The following is a 17,213-nucleotide window of genomic DNA, read 5'->3' on the forward strand; positions in this document are numbered from 1 at the left end:
TGTTAGAACCGCACAGGTCCAATTACTGTGTTTACAAAATATTTTTTAAAAATATTAATATTTATAAAAGTTATGAAACTTTTATTAAAAATTTATGAAATCTCAAAACCTAAAATTTTGTATTTTATTACACGCGCATTGGCCTAACTAACATTCAAGATAAAACATTTCGCGAAAATTCTCAGTAAAACAAAAGTTTGAGGTAATTTTTATTTTGGGTTTAATTAGGTCACGTGATATTTTTGGCCAATGATATTGCATACAAATTTTTTGAAAAAAAATAAAAAATCTTAAATCGAAAAATAATTGTTGTGTTAAAACCACACAGGTCCAATTACCGTGTTTACAAAATATTTTTCAAAAATATTAATATTCATAAAAGTTATGAAACTTTTATTAAAAATTTATGAAATCTCAAAACCTAAAATTTTGTATTATATTAGACGCACATTGGCCTAACTAACATTCAAAATAAAACATTTCGCGAAATTTCTCAGTAAAACAAAAGTTTGAGGTAATTTTTATTTTGGTTTTCATTAGGTCACGTGATATTTTTGGCCAATGATATTGCATACAAATTTTTTGAAAAAAAATAAAAAATTTAAATCGAAAAGTAATTGTTGTGTTAGAACCGCACAGGTCCAATTACTGTGTTTACAAAATATTTTTTAAAAATATTAATATTTATAAAAGTTATGAAACTTTTATTAAAAATTTATGAAATCTTAAAACCTAAAATTTTGTATTTTATTTGATGCGCATTGGCCTATCTAACATTCAAGATAAAACATTTCGCAAAAATTTTCAAGAAAAAAAAACATAGAGGTAATTTTTATTTTGGTTTTCATTAGGTCACGTGATATTTTTGGCCAATGATATTGCATACAAATTTTTTGAAAAAAAATAAAAAAATCTAAATCGAAAAATAATTGTTGTGTTAGAACCGCACAGGTCCGATTACCGTGTTTACATAATATTTTTTGAAAATATTAATATTCATAAAAATTATGATACTTTTATTAAAATTTTATGAAATCTCAAAAAAAAAACTAAAATTTTGTATTTTATTAGACGCGCATTGGCCTAACTAACATTCAAGATAAAACATTTCGCGAAAATTTTCAGTAAAAAAAAAGTTTGAGGTAATTTTTATTTTGGTTTTCATTAGGTAACGTGATATTTTTGGCCAATGATATTGCATACAAATTTTTTGAAAAAAAATAAAAAATTTTCAATCGAAAAATAATTGTTGTGTTAGAACCGCACAGGTCCAATTACCGTGTTTACAAAATATTTTTCAAAAATATTAATATTCATAAAAGTTATGAAACTTTTATTAAAAATTTATGAAATCTCAAAACCTAAAATTTTGTATTTTATTTGATGCGCATTGGCCTATCTAACATTCAAGATAAAACGTTTCGCAAAAATTTTCAAGAAAAAGAAACAAAGAGGTAATTTTAATTTTGGTTTTCATTAGGTCACGTGATATTTTTGGCCAATGAGATTGCATACAAATTTTTTGAAAAAAAATAAAAAATTTAAATCGAAAAATAATTGTTGTGTTAGAACCGCACAGGTCCGATTACCGTGTTTACATAATATTTTTTGAAAATATTAATATTCATAAAAGTTATGATGCTTTTATTAAAATTTTATGAAATCTCAAAACCTAAAATTTTGTATTTTATTAGACGCGCATTGGCCTAACTAACATTCAAGATAAAACATTTCGCGAAAATTTTCAGTAAAAAAAAAGTTTGAGGTAATTTTTATTTTGGTTTTCATTAGGTCACGTGATATTTTTGGCCAATGATATTGCATACAAATTTTTTGAAAAAAAATAAAAAATTTTAAATCGAAAACTAATTGTTGTGTTAGAACCGCACAGGTCCAATTACTGTGTTTACAAAATATTTTTCAAAAATATTAATATTTATAAAAGTTATGAAACTTTTATTAAAAATTTATGAAATCTCAAAACCTAAAATTTTGTATTTTATTACACGCGCATTGGCCTAACTAACATTCAAGATAAAACATTTCGCGAAATTTCTCAGTAAAACAAAAGTTTGAGGTAATTTTAATTTTGGTTTTCATTAGGTCACGTGATATTTTTGGCCAATGATATTGCATACAAATTTTTTGAAAAAAAATAAAAAATTTTAAATCGAAAAGTAATTGTTGTGTTAGAACCGCACAGGTCCAATTACTGTGTTTACAAAATATTTTTCAAAAATATTAATATTTATAAAAGTTATGAAACTTTTATTAAAAATTTATGAAATCTCAAAACCTAAAATTTTGTATTTTATTACACGCGCATTGGCCTAACTAACATTCAAGATAAAACATTTCGCGAAATTTCTCAGTAAAACAAAAGTTTGAGGTAATTTTTATTTTGGTTTTCATTAGGTCACGTGATATTTTTGGCCAATGATATTGCATACAAATTTTTTGAAAAAAAATAAAAAATTTTAAATCGAAAAGTAATTGTTGTGTTAGAACCGCACAGGTCCAATTACTGTGTTTACAAAATATTTTTTAAAAATATTAATATTTATAAAAGTTATGAAACTTTTATTAAAAATTTATGAAATCTCAAAACCTAAAATTTTGTATTTTATTACACGCGCATTGGCCTAACTAACATTCAAGATAAAACATTTCGCGAAAATTCTCAGTAAAACAAAAGTTTGAGGTAATTTTTATTTTGGGTTTAATTAGGTCACGTGATATTTTTGGCCAATGATATTGCATACAAATTTTTTGAAAAAAAATAAAAAATCTTAAATCGAAAAATAATTGTTGTGTTAAAACCACACAGGTCCAATTACCGTGTTTACAAAATATTTTTCAAAAATATTAATATTCATAAAAGTTATGAAACTTTTATTTTATGAAACTTTTAAGTCATTGCACATTTGCTCTCACATCTTATAAATAAATATCTTACTATTTGTGGTGCGTAATAATTTTAAAGAAATAGATTTAAAAATTTTACTTTTATGGAACTTTAAAAATTATTATCGAACATGTTAACTTTTGTTAAATTGTTCTTCCGTTGATATAAGTACGTTATCTAAATTTTTTTAAATCTAAGTATAAAAATGTTAGGAATTACCGCCCTTTTAAACTAAAGTCATAAGACATTAGTTTAAATTGTTGGGGGAGACCCCACGAATCATTGCACATTTGCTCTTACATGTTATAAATAAATATCTTACTATTTGTGGTGCGTAATAATTTTATAAAAAAATAATTTTAAAAATTTAACTTTTAAGGAAACTTTAAATATTATTACCATATTATATTATCAAATGTAATATGACACGTCCCCTTCAATCTAAAGTGATAAGACATTTGATTAAATTGTGGAGTGGGGGTTCCCACAGATAATTGCACATTTGCTCTTATATCTTATGAATAAATATCTTACTATTTGTGGTGCGTAATAATTTTAAAGAAAATAAGTTTTAAAATTTTACTTTCATAAAAACTTTAAATATTATTACCGTATCATATTATCAAATTTAATATGACACGTCCACTTCAAGCTAAATTAATGAGAAATTAGCTTAAATTGTTGACTGGGGGAACCCAACAGATAATTGCACATTTGCTCTTACATCTTTTAAATAAATATCTTACTATTTGTGGTGCGTAATATTTTTATAAAAATAATTTTAAAAATTCATCTTTTAAGGAAATTTTAAAAATTATTACCGTATCATATAATCAAATGTAATATGACACGTCCCCTTCAAGCTAAAGTTATAAGAAATTAACTTAAACTGTTGAGTGGGGGGACCCCATAGATAATTGTACATTTGCTCTTACATCTTATAAATAAATATCTTACTATTTGTGGTGCGTAATAATTTTAAAAAAATAGTTTTAAAAATTTTACTTTTATGAAACTTTAAAAATTATTATCGAACCTGTTACCTTTTGTTAAATTATTCTTCCGTTGATATAAGTTTGTTATCTAAATTTTAAATCTAAGTTTAAAAATGTTAGGAATTACCGCATTTCTACCATATCACAATATCAAATGTAATATAACACTTCCCTTTTAAGCTAAAGTCATAAGACATTAGTATAAATTGTTGGAGGGAACCCACGAATAATTACACATTTGCTCTTACATCTTATAAACAAATATCTTACTATTTGTGGTGCGTAATAATTTTAAAGAAAATAAAATTTTACTTTTAAGAAAACTTTAAATATTATTACCGTATCATATTATCAAATGTAATATGACACGTCCACTTCAAGCTAAAGTCATATGCCATTAGATTAAATTGTTGAGTGGGGGTGGGGCCCACAGATAATTGCACATTTGCTCATATATTTTATAAATAAATATCTTACTATTTGTGGTGCGTACAACTTTTAAAAGAATAATTTTAAAAATTTAACTTTTAAGTAAATTTTAAAAATTATTACCGTATCATATTATCAAATATAAAATGACACGTCCACTTCAAGCTAAAGTCCTAAGATATAAGCTTAAATTGTTATGGGGGTAACCGACAAATAATTGCACATTTGCTCTTACATCTTATAAATAATTATCTTACTATTTGTGGTGCGTAATAATTTTACAGAAATAATTTAAAAATTTTACTTTTAAGGAAACTTTAAATATTATTACCGTATCATATTATCAAATGTAATATGACACGTTCCCTTCAAGCTAAAGTCATAAGACATTAGATTAAAGTGTTGAGTGGGGGGGGGGGGGCCCACAGATAATTGCACATTTGCTCATACATTTTATAAATAAATATCTTACTATTTGTGGTGGGTACAACTTTTAAAGGAATAATTTTAAAAATTTAACTTTTAAGTAATTTTTAAAAAATAATACCGTATCATTTTATCAAATGTAATATGCCACGTCCCCTTTAAGCTGAAGTTCTAAAATATAAGCTTAAATTGTTTGGTGGGAACCCACAGATAATTGCACATTTGCTTTTACTTCTTATAAATAAATATCTTACTATTTGTGGGGCGTAATAATTTTAAAGATATAAGTTTTAAAATTTTACTTTTATGAAAACTTTAAATATCATTACCGTATCATATTATCAAATTTAATATGACACGTTTCATTCAAGCTAAATTAATAAGAAATTAGTTTACATTGTTAAGTGGGGGAGCCCCACAGATATTTGCACATTTGCTCTTATATTTTATAAATAAATATCTTACTATTTGTGGTGCGTAATAATTTTATAAAAATTATTTTTAAAATTTATCTTCTAAGTAAATTTTAAAAATTATTACCGTATCATATTATCAAATGTAATATGACACGTCCCCTTTAAACTAAAGTTATAAGAAATTAGCTTTTATTGTTGAGTGGGGGGACCCCACAGACAATTGCACATTTGCTCTTACATCTTATAAATAAATATCTTACAATTTGTGGTGCGTAATAATTTTAAAGAAAATAGTTTTAAAAATTTTACTTTTATGGAACTTTGAAAATTATTATCGAACATGTTAACTTATGTTAAATTGTTCAAAAATTTTACTTTTAAGGAAACTTTAAATATTATTACCGTATCATATTATCAAATTTAATATGACACGTCCCATTCAAGCTAAATTAATTAGAAATGAGCTTACATTGTTGAGTGGGGGAGACCCACAGTTAATTGCACATTTGCTCTTATATCTTTTAAATAAATATCTTACTATTTGTGGTGCGTAATATTTTTATAAAAATAATTTTAAAAATTCATCTTTTAAGGAAATTTTAAAAATTATTACGGTATCATATTATCAAATGTAATAGGACATGTCCCCTTTAAGCTAAAGTTACAAGATATTAGCTTAAATTGTTGAGTGTGGGACCCCACAGATAATTGCACACTTGCTCTTACATCTTATAAATAAATATCTTACTATTTGTGGTGCGTAATAATTTTAAAGAAAATAATTTTAAAAAATTAACTTTTAAGGAAACTTTAAATATTATTACCGTATCATGTTATCAAATGTAATATGACACGTCCCCTTCAAGCTAAAGTCATAAGACATTAGATTAAATTGTTGAACTGAGGGGTACTCCACAGATAATTGCACATTTGCTCTTACATCTTATAAATAAATATCTTACTATTTGTGGTGCGTAATAATTAAAAAAAAAATTTTTAAATTTAAATTTTAAGGAAACTTTAAAAATTATAACCGTATCATAATATCAAATGTAATACGACACGTCCCCTTCAAGCTAAATTTATAAGACATTAGCTTAAATTGTTGTGAGGGGGCCCCACATATATTTGTACATTTGCTTTTACATCTTATAAACATATATCTTCCTTTTTGTGGTGCGTAATAATTTAAAAAAAAATAATTTTATAAACTTAACTTTTAAGGAAACTTTAAATATTATTACCGTATCATATTATCAAATGTGATATGACAATTCCCCTTTAAGCTAAATTCAAAAGACATTAGCTTAAATTGTTGGGTGAATTTTAAAAAAATTTTAAAATTTAAATTTTAAGGAAACTTTAAAAATTATAACCGTATCATATTATCAAATGTAATACGACACGTCCCCTTCAAGCTAAATTTATAAGACATTAGCCTAAATTGTTATCGAAGACCCACAGATAATTGCACATTTGCTCTTAGATCTTATAAATAAATATCTTACTATTTGTGGTGCGTAATAATTTTATAGAAAATAATTTTAAAAATTTAACTTTTAGGAAAGTTTTAAAAATTATTACGGTATCATATTATCTTTTTTTTCATTTTTGTTTATTTTTGAGTTACCAATATCATGATAAACAAATGGCCAAGATTTAAAAAATAAATAAAAATCTTTAAATTTTAATAAATAAACACCTATTAATTAGTAATTAGTAATAATTAAATGTTGTAAATAGGAGAATGAAAACACAATCTGATAATAAACAACATACTGATATTTTAAAACTGTAAATGTTCACAAACAAAAGTTATTTTAACTCAAAATTTACAGCTTTTAAGACACTGGAAAAGATTAATAATAATAATAATACTGACAATAACAATAATTTTTCGAAATCTAAGATTTCGAACCATAATTAGATCCTATAAGCAAGGAAAATAATTTAAAACTTTGTCATCTACCCTGGAAAAAAATTAGTTTCCTTTACATGGAAATATAGAGAAAGGGTGTTAAAAGCCCTGCAGTTTATTAACTATAGTTTTATAAATCATAAAAGTAATTTAAAATTTTTTATTTTATTCAAAAATTTGTATGCAATATCATTGGCCAAAAATATCACGTGACCTAATGAAACCAAAAATAAAAATTAGCTCAAACTTTTGTCTACTAAAAATTTTTGCAAAATGTTTTATCTTGAATGTTAGTTAGGCGAATGCGCGTCTAATAAAATATAATATTTTATTATTTTTGAGTTATTAATATTATAATATAAAACTGACCAAAGTTTGAAAACCTAATAACGATCTTTAAATTTTAATAAATAAACAAGCAACTAGCAAATAGTGATAATTCAATTTTAAGAAATGGGGATTGGAACACAATTAAATTATAAACAACATACTAAAATTTCAATAGTTATTCTATTTTAAAATTCGGATAAGTAAGAATTAAAGTAATGACAATAACAATATGTTTAAAAATCTAAGATTTCGAACCATAAAAATATTTCAAGAATATATTTTTAGATTACTGAACTATTATTAGAAAGTTCAAAGTTAAATTTTAAAATTACATTTTTTTGAAAAAAAACTTGCAGGCCTACCCAAATTTAATGAACTGATGACGTCACACGACGCAGCATATATAAAACTGGTGTTACATTTGTTCTACTGAATATTTTACAATTTTTTTTTTTAAATGTTAGTTAGGTCAAAAGTCAAAATTAAGTTTTAAAAATAGAATTTTTTAAAAAAACTTTTTTTTTTAAAAAGAGCGGACCCAAATTAATGAACTGATGACGTCACACCACCCCGCATTGCTCAAATATAAATCTTCTGTAACTTTTATTTTACTAAAACCTTAGATTTTATTCACTAACAAATTATTAATTAAAGAATCCTTCATGCTTGACTATTTTATTAATTCACATTTAACTTAAGATCATATCACAATAGATTGGCAAAAAATATATACAACACATTTACGACATTAGCGGATTTAGCATCATAATTAATGTTTTAGTTGTTGGTAATCATCTTCAGATTCATCTTTGGTGTTATCCAAATTTAAAACCCCGTACCCATTTTTACCAGGGTCATTAATCACCTTGTCCTCCGACGCATTCTTTTTTGTATCATTCACGTCATTGTCGGGTGACGTCATATTAGTATTAGAAGCGACGCTGTAAGGTGTATCGAACTCCACGTGATACAAAACGTTGTAGTTTGTTTGTTTTATGGAATTTTGTGTGTTATCTAATTTCCCGTACGCAGCACCTTCCTCAGTTGGTATGGAGGCAAACAATGAATCATAAGTGGCATTTTTGCCGTTTTCTTTTTGTGCTGCAGGCCTTTTATTACTTCCGGCAATTCGGGGATTCTTTACACTAACTTGGTTTGAAACAGGTACATCAATAGATACACTGTATGTGTTATTAGGATCTGCTATAGACCAAAAAAAATATTTACCTTAAAAATAAAGGCAACTTAATTGTTATAAAGTTGCCTTCATAGTTGTTATAAAAAGATTTAACAACGACAATTTACCACTTTGCTTTCTTCTATTCGTTGTTATAAGACTGTCAGGCTTTTGATATGTGTTATGTTGGTTGTTAGGGTTTTGATATGCATTATGTTGCCCAAACCCAGATGTACTATCCAGCGAAACCGGGGTTAAATATAATTTGTCATCGTTTCTATTGTTTCTGTTTACAAAAGAAAGAAGTTATTTATTGATATAAGCATTTAAAAATTTATTTTAAGTATATTGGCTACTTCATTCATATGCTGTTGTGAAGTGAAGGTATATTTAAAATCTATTTTGTTCGAAAGTAGTAGCTTCTAAGTTTTACATATTTATTTTTAATCCAATCCACTAACACGTGCTACCTTTTAATGATATAAATAATAAGAATCATAATTCCGATTACAACTAAACTTCCGCCAATTGCAGCTCCTATGATTGTTCCTTTGACTGGTGAAACTAGATGTTATAAGTATATACTGTTTAGATTTTAATAAGGTCGACGATTTTGGCATAAAAATAATCTGGCTTAATTAAAAAAACGATTAATTTTAATAGTCAGACATATATTTTTGAAATAAAAAAACGTTTTGGTTTTAAAAGTTATGTCCCTAGCATAAACATGTCAATTTTTTTTTAATTTAAATAACAAAATTATAAAATTCATGGTAAACAAATAAAAAAATGAGAATTTAAGTTGTTACAATACCTGTATTGTCACCTACGATAAAATTTGCTGTGGTAGTTATTGAACTAGTACATTCTATAGTACAAGGTTGAAATGATTGCATATTACAAAGCTCAAGACCTTCATCCAAACACTCTTGGGTAGTTGTAATAAGACCTGGTACGTCACAAGTTGCATTGCACGCACTTTCAATAGAAGTATTGACGCACTGACTACATAACGTACCATCGACTTCATCCTAAATGTAAAAATAGTTCAAAATAAAAATATGCAAATAGGCTTTAGGTATGAAAGTACAAACTCTATAAAGTAAAGTTAAGTAACACCAAATTAATCAATTTATGGAAAGTCCACGAACTGTTGTTAAATTTAATGTTAGGCTCTTATTATAAAAAAGACCCGAGCACTTTTTGTAAAAATACCCGAATTTCTATTTGAAACTCTTCCGCACAGTAATCACCCCCATATAAGGTGGGTCTTTCACATTCTCTTCTATATCTTAGTTGACCACTACTACAATCATCACACGCGGTTTGAGTCCAACTACCCCATGTACTTCCTATTCAAATAAACAAATACCAGCTTATACTTCAACCTTTTAATTTAGCTTAAAACTGTAGTTAATTGGTAAAATATATATATTATATATTTTTCCTTTTAATTTAATTTATGAAAGCAAATAAGATTTTAAACAAGCATTGCTTTAACAACTATAAATTTGAATAGATTATTGAAAACAAGCAAAAATGTTTAACTGGTTACACACCTCTTGGTCTTTCACATATCAATCCATATGTATCATTGCAAATGACATCGTATAACTGAAAAGTATCCTCTCTACTTACATACAAGTAAACAGCGCAACTTGCATTTTCCGCGCGACTGGGACGACCTGGAGCCCAAACCGGAGAACTGGAATCCAAGGCTGATGCGGTACCGCTCCATGTAAACAGGACTTTTTTTTGATTAGGTCTTATTTGTCTTTTCAAGTTCACGTAAAAAAAAACGTTGCGACCTTGTAAGGAAATTGTTATTAGTCTATAGAAAATCTGTTTTTTTTAGAATCTTTTTAAGTAAAACGTTAAACAGTCTTTCAAAGATTGAGATTTGTAAAACGGTCTCAAGTCCTCTTTGTTGTCCGGATAAAGTTTCTGTAACTTTTTTATGGACAATTTGATGGCCGTATTAAGGGGCCTTACTTTATAATTCATAAAAAGCGGAATTCAATTCACAAACGTTGTCTGGCGATTGCAAAGGTTTATCTAAACAAAAAATGATGCTAAATAAATTAGAGAACTGCTAACCAAAATCTGCTGTCGTGAATTTTAATTTTTCAGTAATAAACATTCTCTTATTAGGTGTGGTTAAAGAAGCAAGGGTGGCATTTGAATCCCCGCAGAAAATCGCTGCATCTGCTTGGGACATTTTTTGTGAAGAAAAATAAAATTCACTGTCTTCAAATTTTATATTCCACACTGAAAAAATAATAAGTTCCATTTAATATTTCTTTAGTCGAATCTGTTTTCGAAATTGATTTACATTTTAATATGTCAAATTCTAAGAACTAAGGCACTAATCGATTTAACCATAACGTTTAAGCCTAAAATAAATTACCAGCAGCGTTTGTAGTTTTCAAGAAAAATAAACACAATACGCAGTTCCACAAAATATTCAACATATTCACTAAACTATTAAAAATATCACAAATTCTTGAAATATAAACAAGACTGCTAACAGAATTTATAAAGACGTGTTTAATGATGGATATTATAACTGACGGGCTGCTGTCTAAATAAACCATTCTATGTTTATTTTTAACTGGTTAACCACTACGTTCTAGCTAGCATAATACTAATTAGGGATTTATTAATTTTTTAATTAAGGCATAGTTGAGACATAAACATTTTAGACTAGTCCAATGGTTTCCTTTTGATGTTATTATCTTTAGTCGTAAAATAAAATTAATACAATGATTAATGACATAAAAAAACGTGATAGCAACATACATTTGATACAATACATATTTACGCACAAATCTTATATGCAGTAATACTATAGCTAGTTTACTCAACGCACGTTTGGCTGTTGAGTAATAACATTATCCCAATCAATCAGTTATTTTTAGCATTTTTATATATAAACTCTTTTTACATTATCTAGAAAATGTTTGCAATTTACTAACCATATTAAATAAGAATACGACTCATTTTTATGCCCGTGCTGTTAGTCATACGTAATAAACGATTTCTTGTTTCGATATGGTGATGCAAGTTATTAATTAATTCTTGTCCATCCGTCATGAGAATAACTAATTAGGCTATCACATTATAAATAAAAAAAAGTTAAAATTGATGCAAGAAATTAAGTAAAACTAAATATATCAATATGATAAAAAATAATTCATATTTGAAAAAATAAATAAAATATAATTTTTTTTATAAAAATGGCATTACAAGATGTATTTATTTCTGATACAAATAAACATAACAACTTCCTGAAACAAAAATACCATACACAGAATATTATTATGTTATTTGTATTGGCTTTACTTATATATTTACAAAACAATTAATAATTAACTAATAGGCTTATATACATTGTATAAAGTTTTTGTCTTTAAGAGTTAGTATAAGTTTTTTTTCTTATTTAGCAAATTTGTAAATATTATATAGCATAGATTTAGGTAATATGGAGCTAAATATAACTGTGATTGGCGCTGGCATTATTGGTCTGTCTTCAGCATTATGTTTAACAAAGCAATACCCGAATGCTTGTATGTTGCTGATGTATTTCATCCGAACACCACAAGGTAATTTAAACAATAAGCATACGCTTTAAACTTAATAAGATATTTTTGCCAAAAAACGTGCTGGATTGGAATTTTCTAGCAAAAAAAAAAAAAATTCTGAAAACGGTAGTGTATTAAATATGTAAATATATAGCTTTTCATTTTTACCAGTGATCACGATTATGGTATGGTGATTCAGCGAAATATGAACGCCCTAGATAACAATGACGTCATCGACAATTTGCGGAAGACAGCAGGGTACTGCAAACGGATGCACTCGACTACTGCAGAATTCGCTGGAATTCGCCAACGTGAATTTATTTATTTGGTCAACGAACCCGACAAAGAGAAACAACATGACATATGTATGCAAATGTGTTTAACACTATAAGACTTGATGTTCAAATATTTTAAATGTGATTTTAAACAACTGATTTACTCAAACCCAAAAACTGATTAACTCAAAAAGTTACTACATACACATTGATTTTATTTTACTAATATACACATGATAAACCGCACTTCCTATACTATTATAACATACAACATTTACTTTTGTACTTAAGTGGCCGGCGTTGAAGCTTTGAAGCCATTTATAAAGGTCTCTGAAGCTGAGATGAAGCAACTTGGCTTCACTTCATCCAATCAAAAACTTGAACTTATTTTTGAGAACCCAATAACACCCGAATCGCTTCACGCCTATGTATCATCAATTTATGTGATAGACACTTCAAAGTATTTACCCTGGTTACAAAATCAAATTAAAAACAGGTAGTGAAGTTTGCGCCAAGTAGTATAAAATATTTTGTCCAATTATGCAAAACATCTAAAGAGTATATGTTGTGCTATTGAAGAAATAACAAACATCGTGTTATCTTCAAAAAAAGGAAGTTGTCGAGCCTGAATGACGTTAGCCGGTCATGTGACCTTGTTGTTAATTGCTCAGGTTTTGGGGCAAAGCAATTGTGCAACGACGAAAATGTTTTCACGCTAAGATTTTTTACGCTGTATTTTAAAAATAACTAAACTATAAATTTCCCATTTAAATAATTCCATTGATGAAAAATTAACATTAATGTTGAATAATATCAAGTATTATCAATTTTCATTTATAGGCCCGTACGTACGAATACGCAATACTGAAGTAGGACGTATCTACTTGGCCAGTTCAACTGCTATTGTTCCTCGTATTAATGATATATGTTTGGGAAGTTTCTATCAGCCGGACAATGTGTCCGAATTGACCGACCCTGTGGAAACAAAGGATATTCTGCGACGCTGCGAGGCACTTTGTCCTTCGATTACTAAAGATAAAGCAATTGTCGAAGGTGTGGGGTTTCGACCATGTAGAGTCGGAGGTGCTAGAACTGAAGTGGAGTGGATAGAACGAAAACGTTTGGGAACAAATCACGGTGTTGAATTATTGCCTGTAGTTCATAATTATGGGTATTCAGGAAAAGGAATAGGCCAACATTGGGGATCAGCTTTAAAATGCGTAAAACTAGCCGAAGAAGTTTTACGCAGCAAAGGGTCGAAGCTCTAAAAGTCTTTGTTACATAAAAAATATGTTACGCGAAATTTCATAATATTTAATACAAAGAACTATAGTTACGGATTAAAATCTTCTGTTTATATTTTTAAATTGCGTCAATAAGAATGGTGACAATAGTATCAAGTAATAATAAGGGTTTACGGTTTCCTGTTTCTACAGGCTTTTCTCGAATATAGCTTAAACACAGAAAGATAAATGCTGATACATGTAGTAGTAGTAGTAGTAGTAATACAAAAAATACCAAAAATAACTTAATAAATAACTAAGCGCAGTTTGTCTAAATATTAAATGGCTTCCAAGTCAAACAAAACGAAAGGATGGAAAAAAGCGGATATTTGCAGGTATGTATACTAAAAAATAAAAACACGTAGAAAAGACAGATATGTTATTTTTAATGAACAAATATTATTTTACAAAAAAACTATTACTTAGAACCAGCATATTATATAACTTAGGATAAGTATATTAGCAAATAGAAAACTTCAATGATTTAATATTTTGTGCGCAGGTTTTTGGCGCAAATTATATATGCTACAAATGTAACATTTACTTTTATTTTGGTGTATCGTCAAACCAATCCACGTGTACGTTATAATTGTACTTTAGCAACTCAACCAAGAAACTATGAACCAAGCATTTATATAGGTAGGTTTTTTAAAATAATCATTTTACAAGTATATGTGCCTATCAGTAATAAAATCTTAATGCTTTTTAGGTATTATGTCAACAAGAGACAACCTAAACACCCGACTAGATGCTGCGTTGGGCACTTGGTTACAGTCAGATAACAGGCATATAAAAATAGAGGTTTTTGCGAATGGTATGGATTCTACTAGAAAAAATAGTTCAAGCTTTCAAATCGTGAACAGGAACGGAATTCAAGTTATACAACTGCCTGGTGTGAGGGATGATGAATATCCACCGCAAAGAAAAAGTTTTCTGATGCTCAAATATATGGAACGAATTCATTTAAACAAGTAGGTAGTAAAGTAAAATATACACAATCACAAAAACCTGGATTCACTAAGAAAAAAAACTTTTCCTATGTTTGGAAGTCTTCAAAGTAATACGCTCTTAATCTTATATTATCACTGATACATGTAGAAATATTATTTTATTTGTTAAATGGCTAATTTGTTGTTTAGATTTGATTGGTTCATTCGAGTTGACGACGATTCCTATATAAATTTAAAAAGGCTCAGAAGATTTTTATATGGTGTTAATTCTTCCCAACCATTTTATATCGGAAGAGCCGGATATGGGAAGCATGAAGAAGATTTTTTAAATTTCAAGGAAAATTACTGCATGGTAAAACCATAAGCGCCTTTTTAAAAGCTATGAATTATCTTTATCATAGTATTTATACCTTGTCTGCATTTCTTATTGATTAACCTTGAATAGGGTACTATAGTGACAAAGTACAAAATATTTTGGTAACAAATAATCCTAAGTTGCCTGACCCATTGATAAATGTCATTTAACAAGCTGTATTCAACATTAATCCTTTGATTAGTTTTGGGGATTGGCCGACTCAACAACGCTTGAACATGTCCCATTCATGCTTTCAGTTTTTTATAAAAATATGAACTATAAAAATATTTCCTAAAGCCTTTAATTCTTTATTATGTAAACATGCAATTTAAACAGGGGGGCTCTGGAATGATATTTTCCAAAGAACTTCTTCGTCAAATTGGTCCAAAACTCGAGACTTGTTTTCAAAAACGGCTTTCCGAGCACGAAGATATTGAGATAGGAAGATGTGTTCGGAAAATTACAAATATTCAATGTACGGAATCATATGAAACTTTGACACTTTTTCATCAGCACTATGGCAAAGACGGTCAGACTCTTAAAAACATTAGCGATATACGTGGTTCAACATTAGGTATGTACAATTTTAAACGGTAGGTATAGTTAAGTACAGAGTAATATAATTTAAATACCTTTTTGTTAATTTCAGAGCGAGTTATCACTTTTCATGCTATTAAAGACCAAATTTTTGTTTACAAATTTCACAAAGAAATATTACTGAAAAAAATGTATGCCTTACTGAAAAAGGCAAACATGTACGAAAATATTAATAAGGAAATGTTTTTGGAAAAGGTAAATAACATTTTATCTTAACTAATAACCAACTCTTCTCCATTTGATAATCATATTTTTTATGTAAATTAAATTTGATTTTAGCTTAATGATACAGAACCTGACGTCATTTGGAATAGTAAGTCAGGGATGTACGGAAAAGAACTTATTGCAACTTCATCCTATCCAATTCGACCAATAGACCAGACTAAAAAACGCCTTTATCTTACCGATCAATATCATTTAAAAAAGTATGTTAGTTTAAAAAATGTCCGTAAAGTACATTTGGATACATATTTCTACGAGAAACCTGTCGATGTACTTTCTTTGGAAAGGATTTACCTACTCAAATACAGGATAACGAAATTCACGTTAAAGAAAAAATGGAAAATAGTACAGAACTTAACTTTTTTTGAGGAATCTCATTTAAACGTTCCCTTGGATCTTAACTCCTTGCACGACTTTAATGGTAGCAACAAAACTGTATATTTTCTGGTCACTTTAAATAAAAGAGAAGACATATTTCTTCGGTTTATAAAAAAGTTTGAAGAAGGCTTTTTAAAATCAAAGAAAAACGTGAAATTGATTATTTCTGCGTTTTCCTATTCAAACAATAACTCAACTTTTCAACAAAATATTACCTCGAAGGTCCCTATAATTTTAAAATCACTGGAAATTTTATACGATAAATCCTTTTCCCGTTTAATCACATTTAACAGTAGTCAACCCTTTTCAAGGGGCCTAGGACTTCAACAAGCAGCGGACTCAATTTTGGACCCAGATGCTATATTATTTTTTTGCGATGTTGATCTAGTATTTAACGACAAATTGCTTGACAGAATTATGGGCAATACTATAAAGGATAGCACGGTTTATTATCCCGTGTTCTTTAGTAAGTATAATCCAACAGTCGTCGATCAGTATCAAGACAGATACGATTTATATGACAACGACATCAACAAATTGAATGGATTTTGGAGATATTTTAGCTATGGGATGCTATCTATATATAAAAGCGATTTTAGTAAAATCACGGGTTTTGACTTAAGTTTGGAAGGTTGGGGGAAAGAAGATCTACTTCTGGTAAATATTCTTTTAAGTAACATGTTATTTTGCTTTTATAAGTATAATTACAAAACATTGTATTTTTTTAGGCAGACAAGTTGACAAAGACCGGTTTAAAAATATTTCGAAGCAATGATGACTCCTTAATTCACCCTTATCATTATAAATCATGTACTAAATCTTTTACAACGGAAAAAAAAGATTGTGTTGCATCAAAGTATTCACACTACGGGTCGCAGTATCAACTTTCTAAAAATTGGATGGCCAAAAAGCATCAACACAATATTCCTAATATTTCAAGACACAACAAATTATTTTAAAAAGTTGCAATAATTTA

The 17,213-nt window shown here is 27.9% G+C and overlaps 3 protein-coding genes across 4 annotated transcripts; 2 read left to right on the forward strand and 1 right to left on the reverse strand.

The window, feature by feature from the left end:
• Positions 1 to 8,146: 8,146 nt before the first annotated feature.
• LOC145763524 (uncharacterized) lies at positions 8,147 to 11,115 on the reverse strand. 2 transcript variants are annotated; one of them, XM_082574984.1, is made up of 8 exons: positions 11,004 to 11,115; positions 10,694 to 10,864; positions 10,156 to 10,404; positions 9,812 to 9,948; positions 9,411 to 9,627; positions 9,067 to 9,160; positions 8,725 to 8,882; positions 8,147 to 8,619 (listed from the first exon to the last, which is right to left on the reverse strand). In XM_082574984.1, exons 1-8 carry the CDS (start codon positions 11,065 to 11,067, stop codon positions 8,189 to 8,191), a joined length of 1,521 nt encoding a protein of 506 aa, XP_082431110.1. In that variant the 5' UTR covers positions 11,068 to 11,115; the 3' UTR covers positions 8,147 to 8,188. The 2 variants fall into 2 exon arrangements, with proteins under 2 accessions (XP_082431110.1, XP_082431109.1); XM_082574983.1 differs by having other exon boundaries at positions 8,147 to 8,622.
• Positions 11,116 to 12,077: 962 nt separating this feature from the next.
• Positions 12,078 to 13,720, forward strand: LOC145745386 (D-amino-acid oxidase-like). The gene is made up of 5 exons (XM_082563487.1): positions 12,078 to 12,175; positions 12,349 to 12,542; positions 12,744 to 12,912; positions 13,032 to 13,158; positions 13,271 to 13,720. The coding sequence occupies exons 1-5, from the start codon at positions 12,078 to 12,080 to the stop codon at positions 13,718 to 13,720; spliced, it is 1,038 nt and encodes a 345-aa protein (XP_082419613.1).
• Positions 13,721 to 14,017: 297 nt separating this feature from the next.
• Positions 14,018 to 17,196, forward strand: LOC145745478 (chondroitin sulfate synthase 3-like). The gene is made up of 8 exons (XM_082563605.1): positions 14,018 to 14,070; positions 14,238 to 14,374; positions 14,445 to 14,706; positions 14,875 to 15,037; positions 15,377 to 15,614; positions 15,690 to 15,832; positions 15,917 to 16,894; positions 16,966 to 17,196. Exons 1-8 carry the CDS (start codon positions 14,018 to 14,020, stop codon positions 17,194 to 17,196), a joined length of 2,205 nt encoding a protein of 734 aa, XP_082419731.1.
• The last annotated feature ends 17 nt before the right edge of the window (positions 17,197 to 17,213 follow it).

The sequence above is a fragment of the Corella eumyota genome, chromosome 1 (assembly GCF_963082875.1).
Source record: "Corella eumyota chromosome 1, kaCorEumy4.1, whole genome shotgun sequence".
Taxonomy (NCBI): Eukaryota; Metazoa; Chordata; class Ascidiacea; order Phlebobranchia; family Corellidae; genus Corella; species Corella eumyota.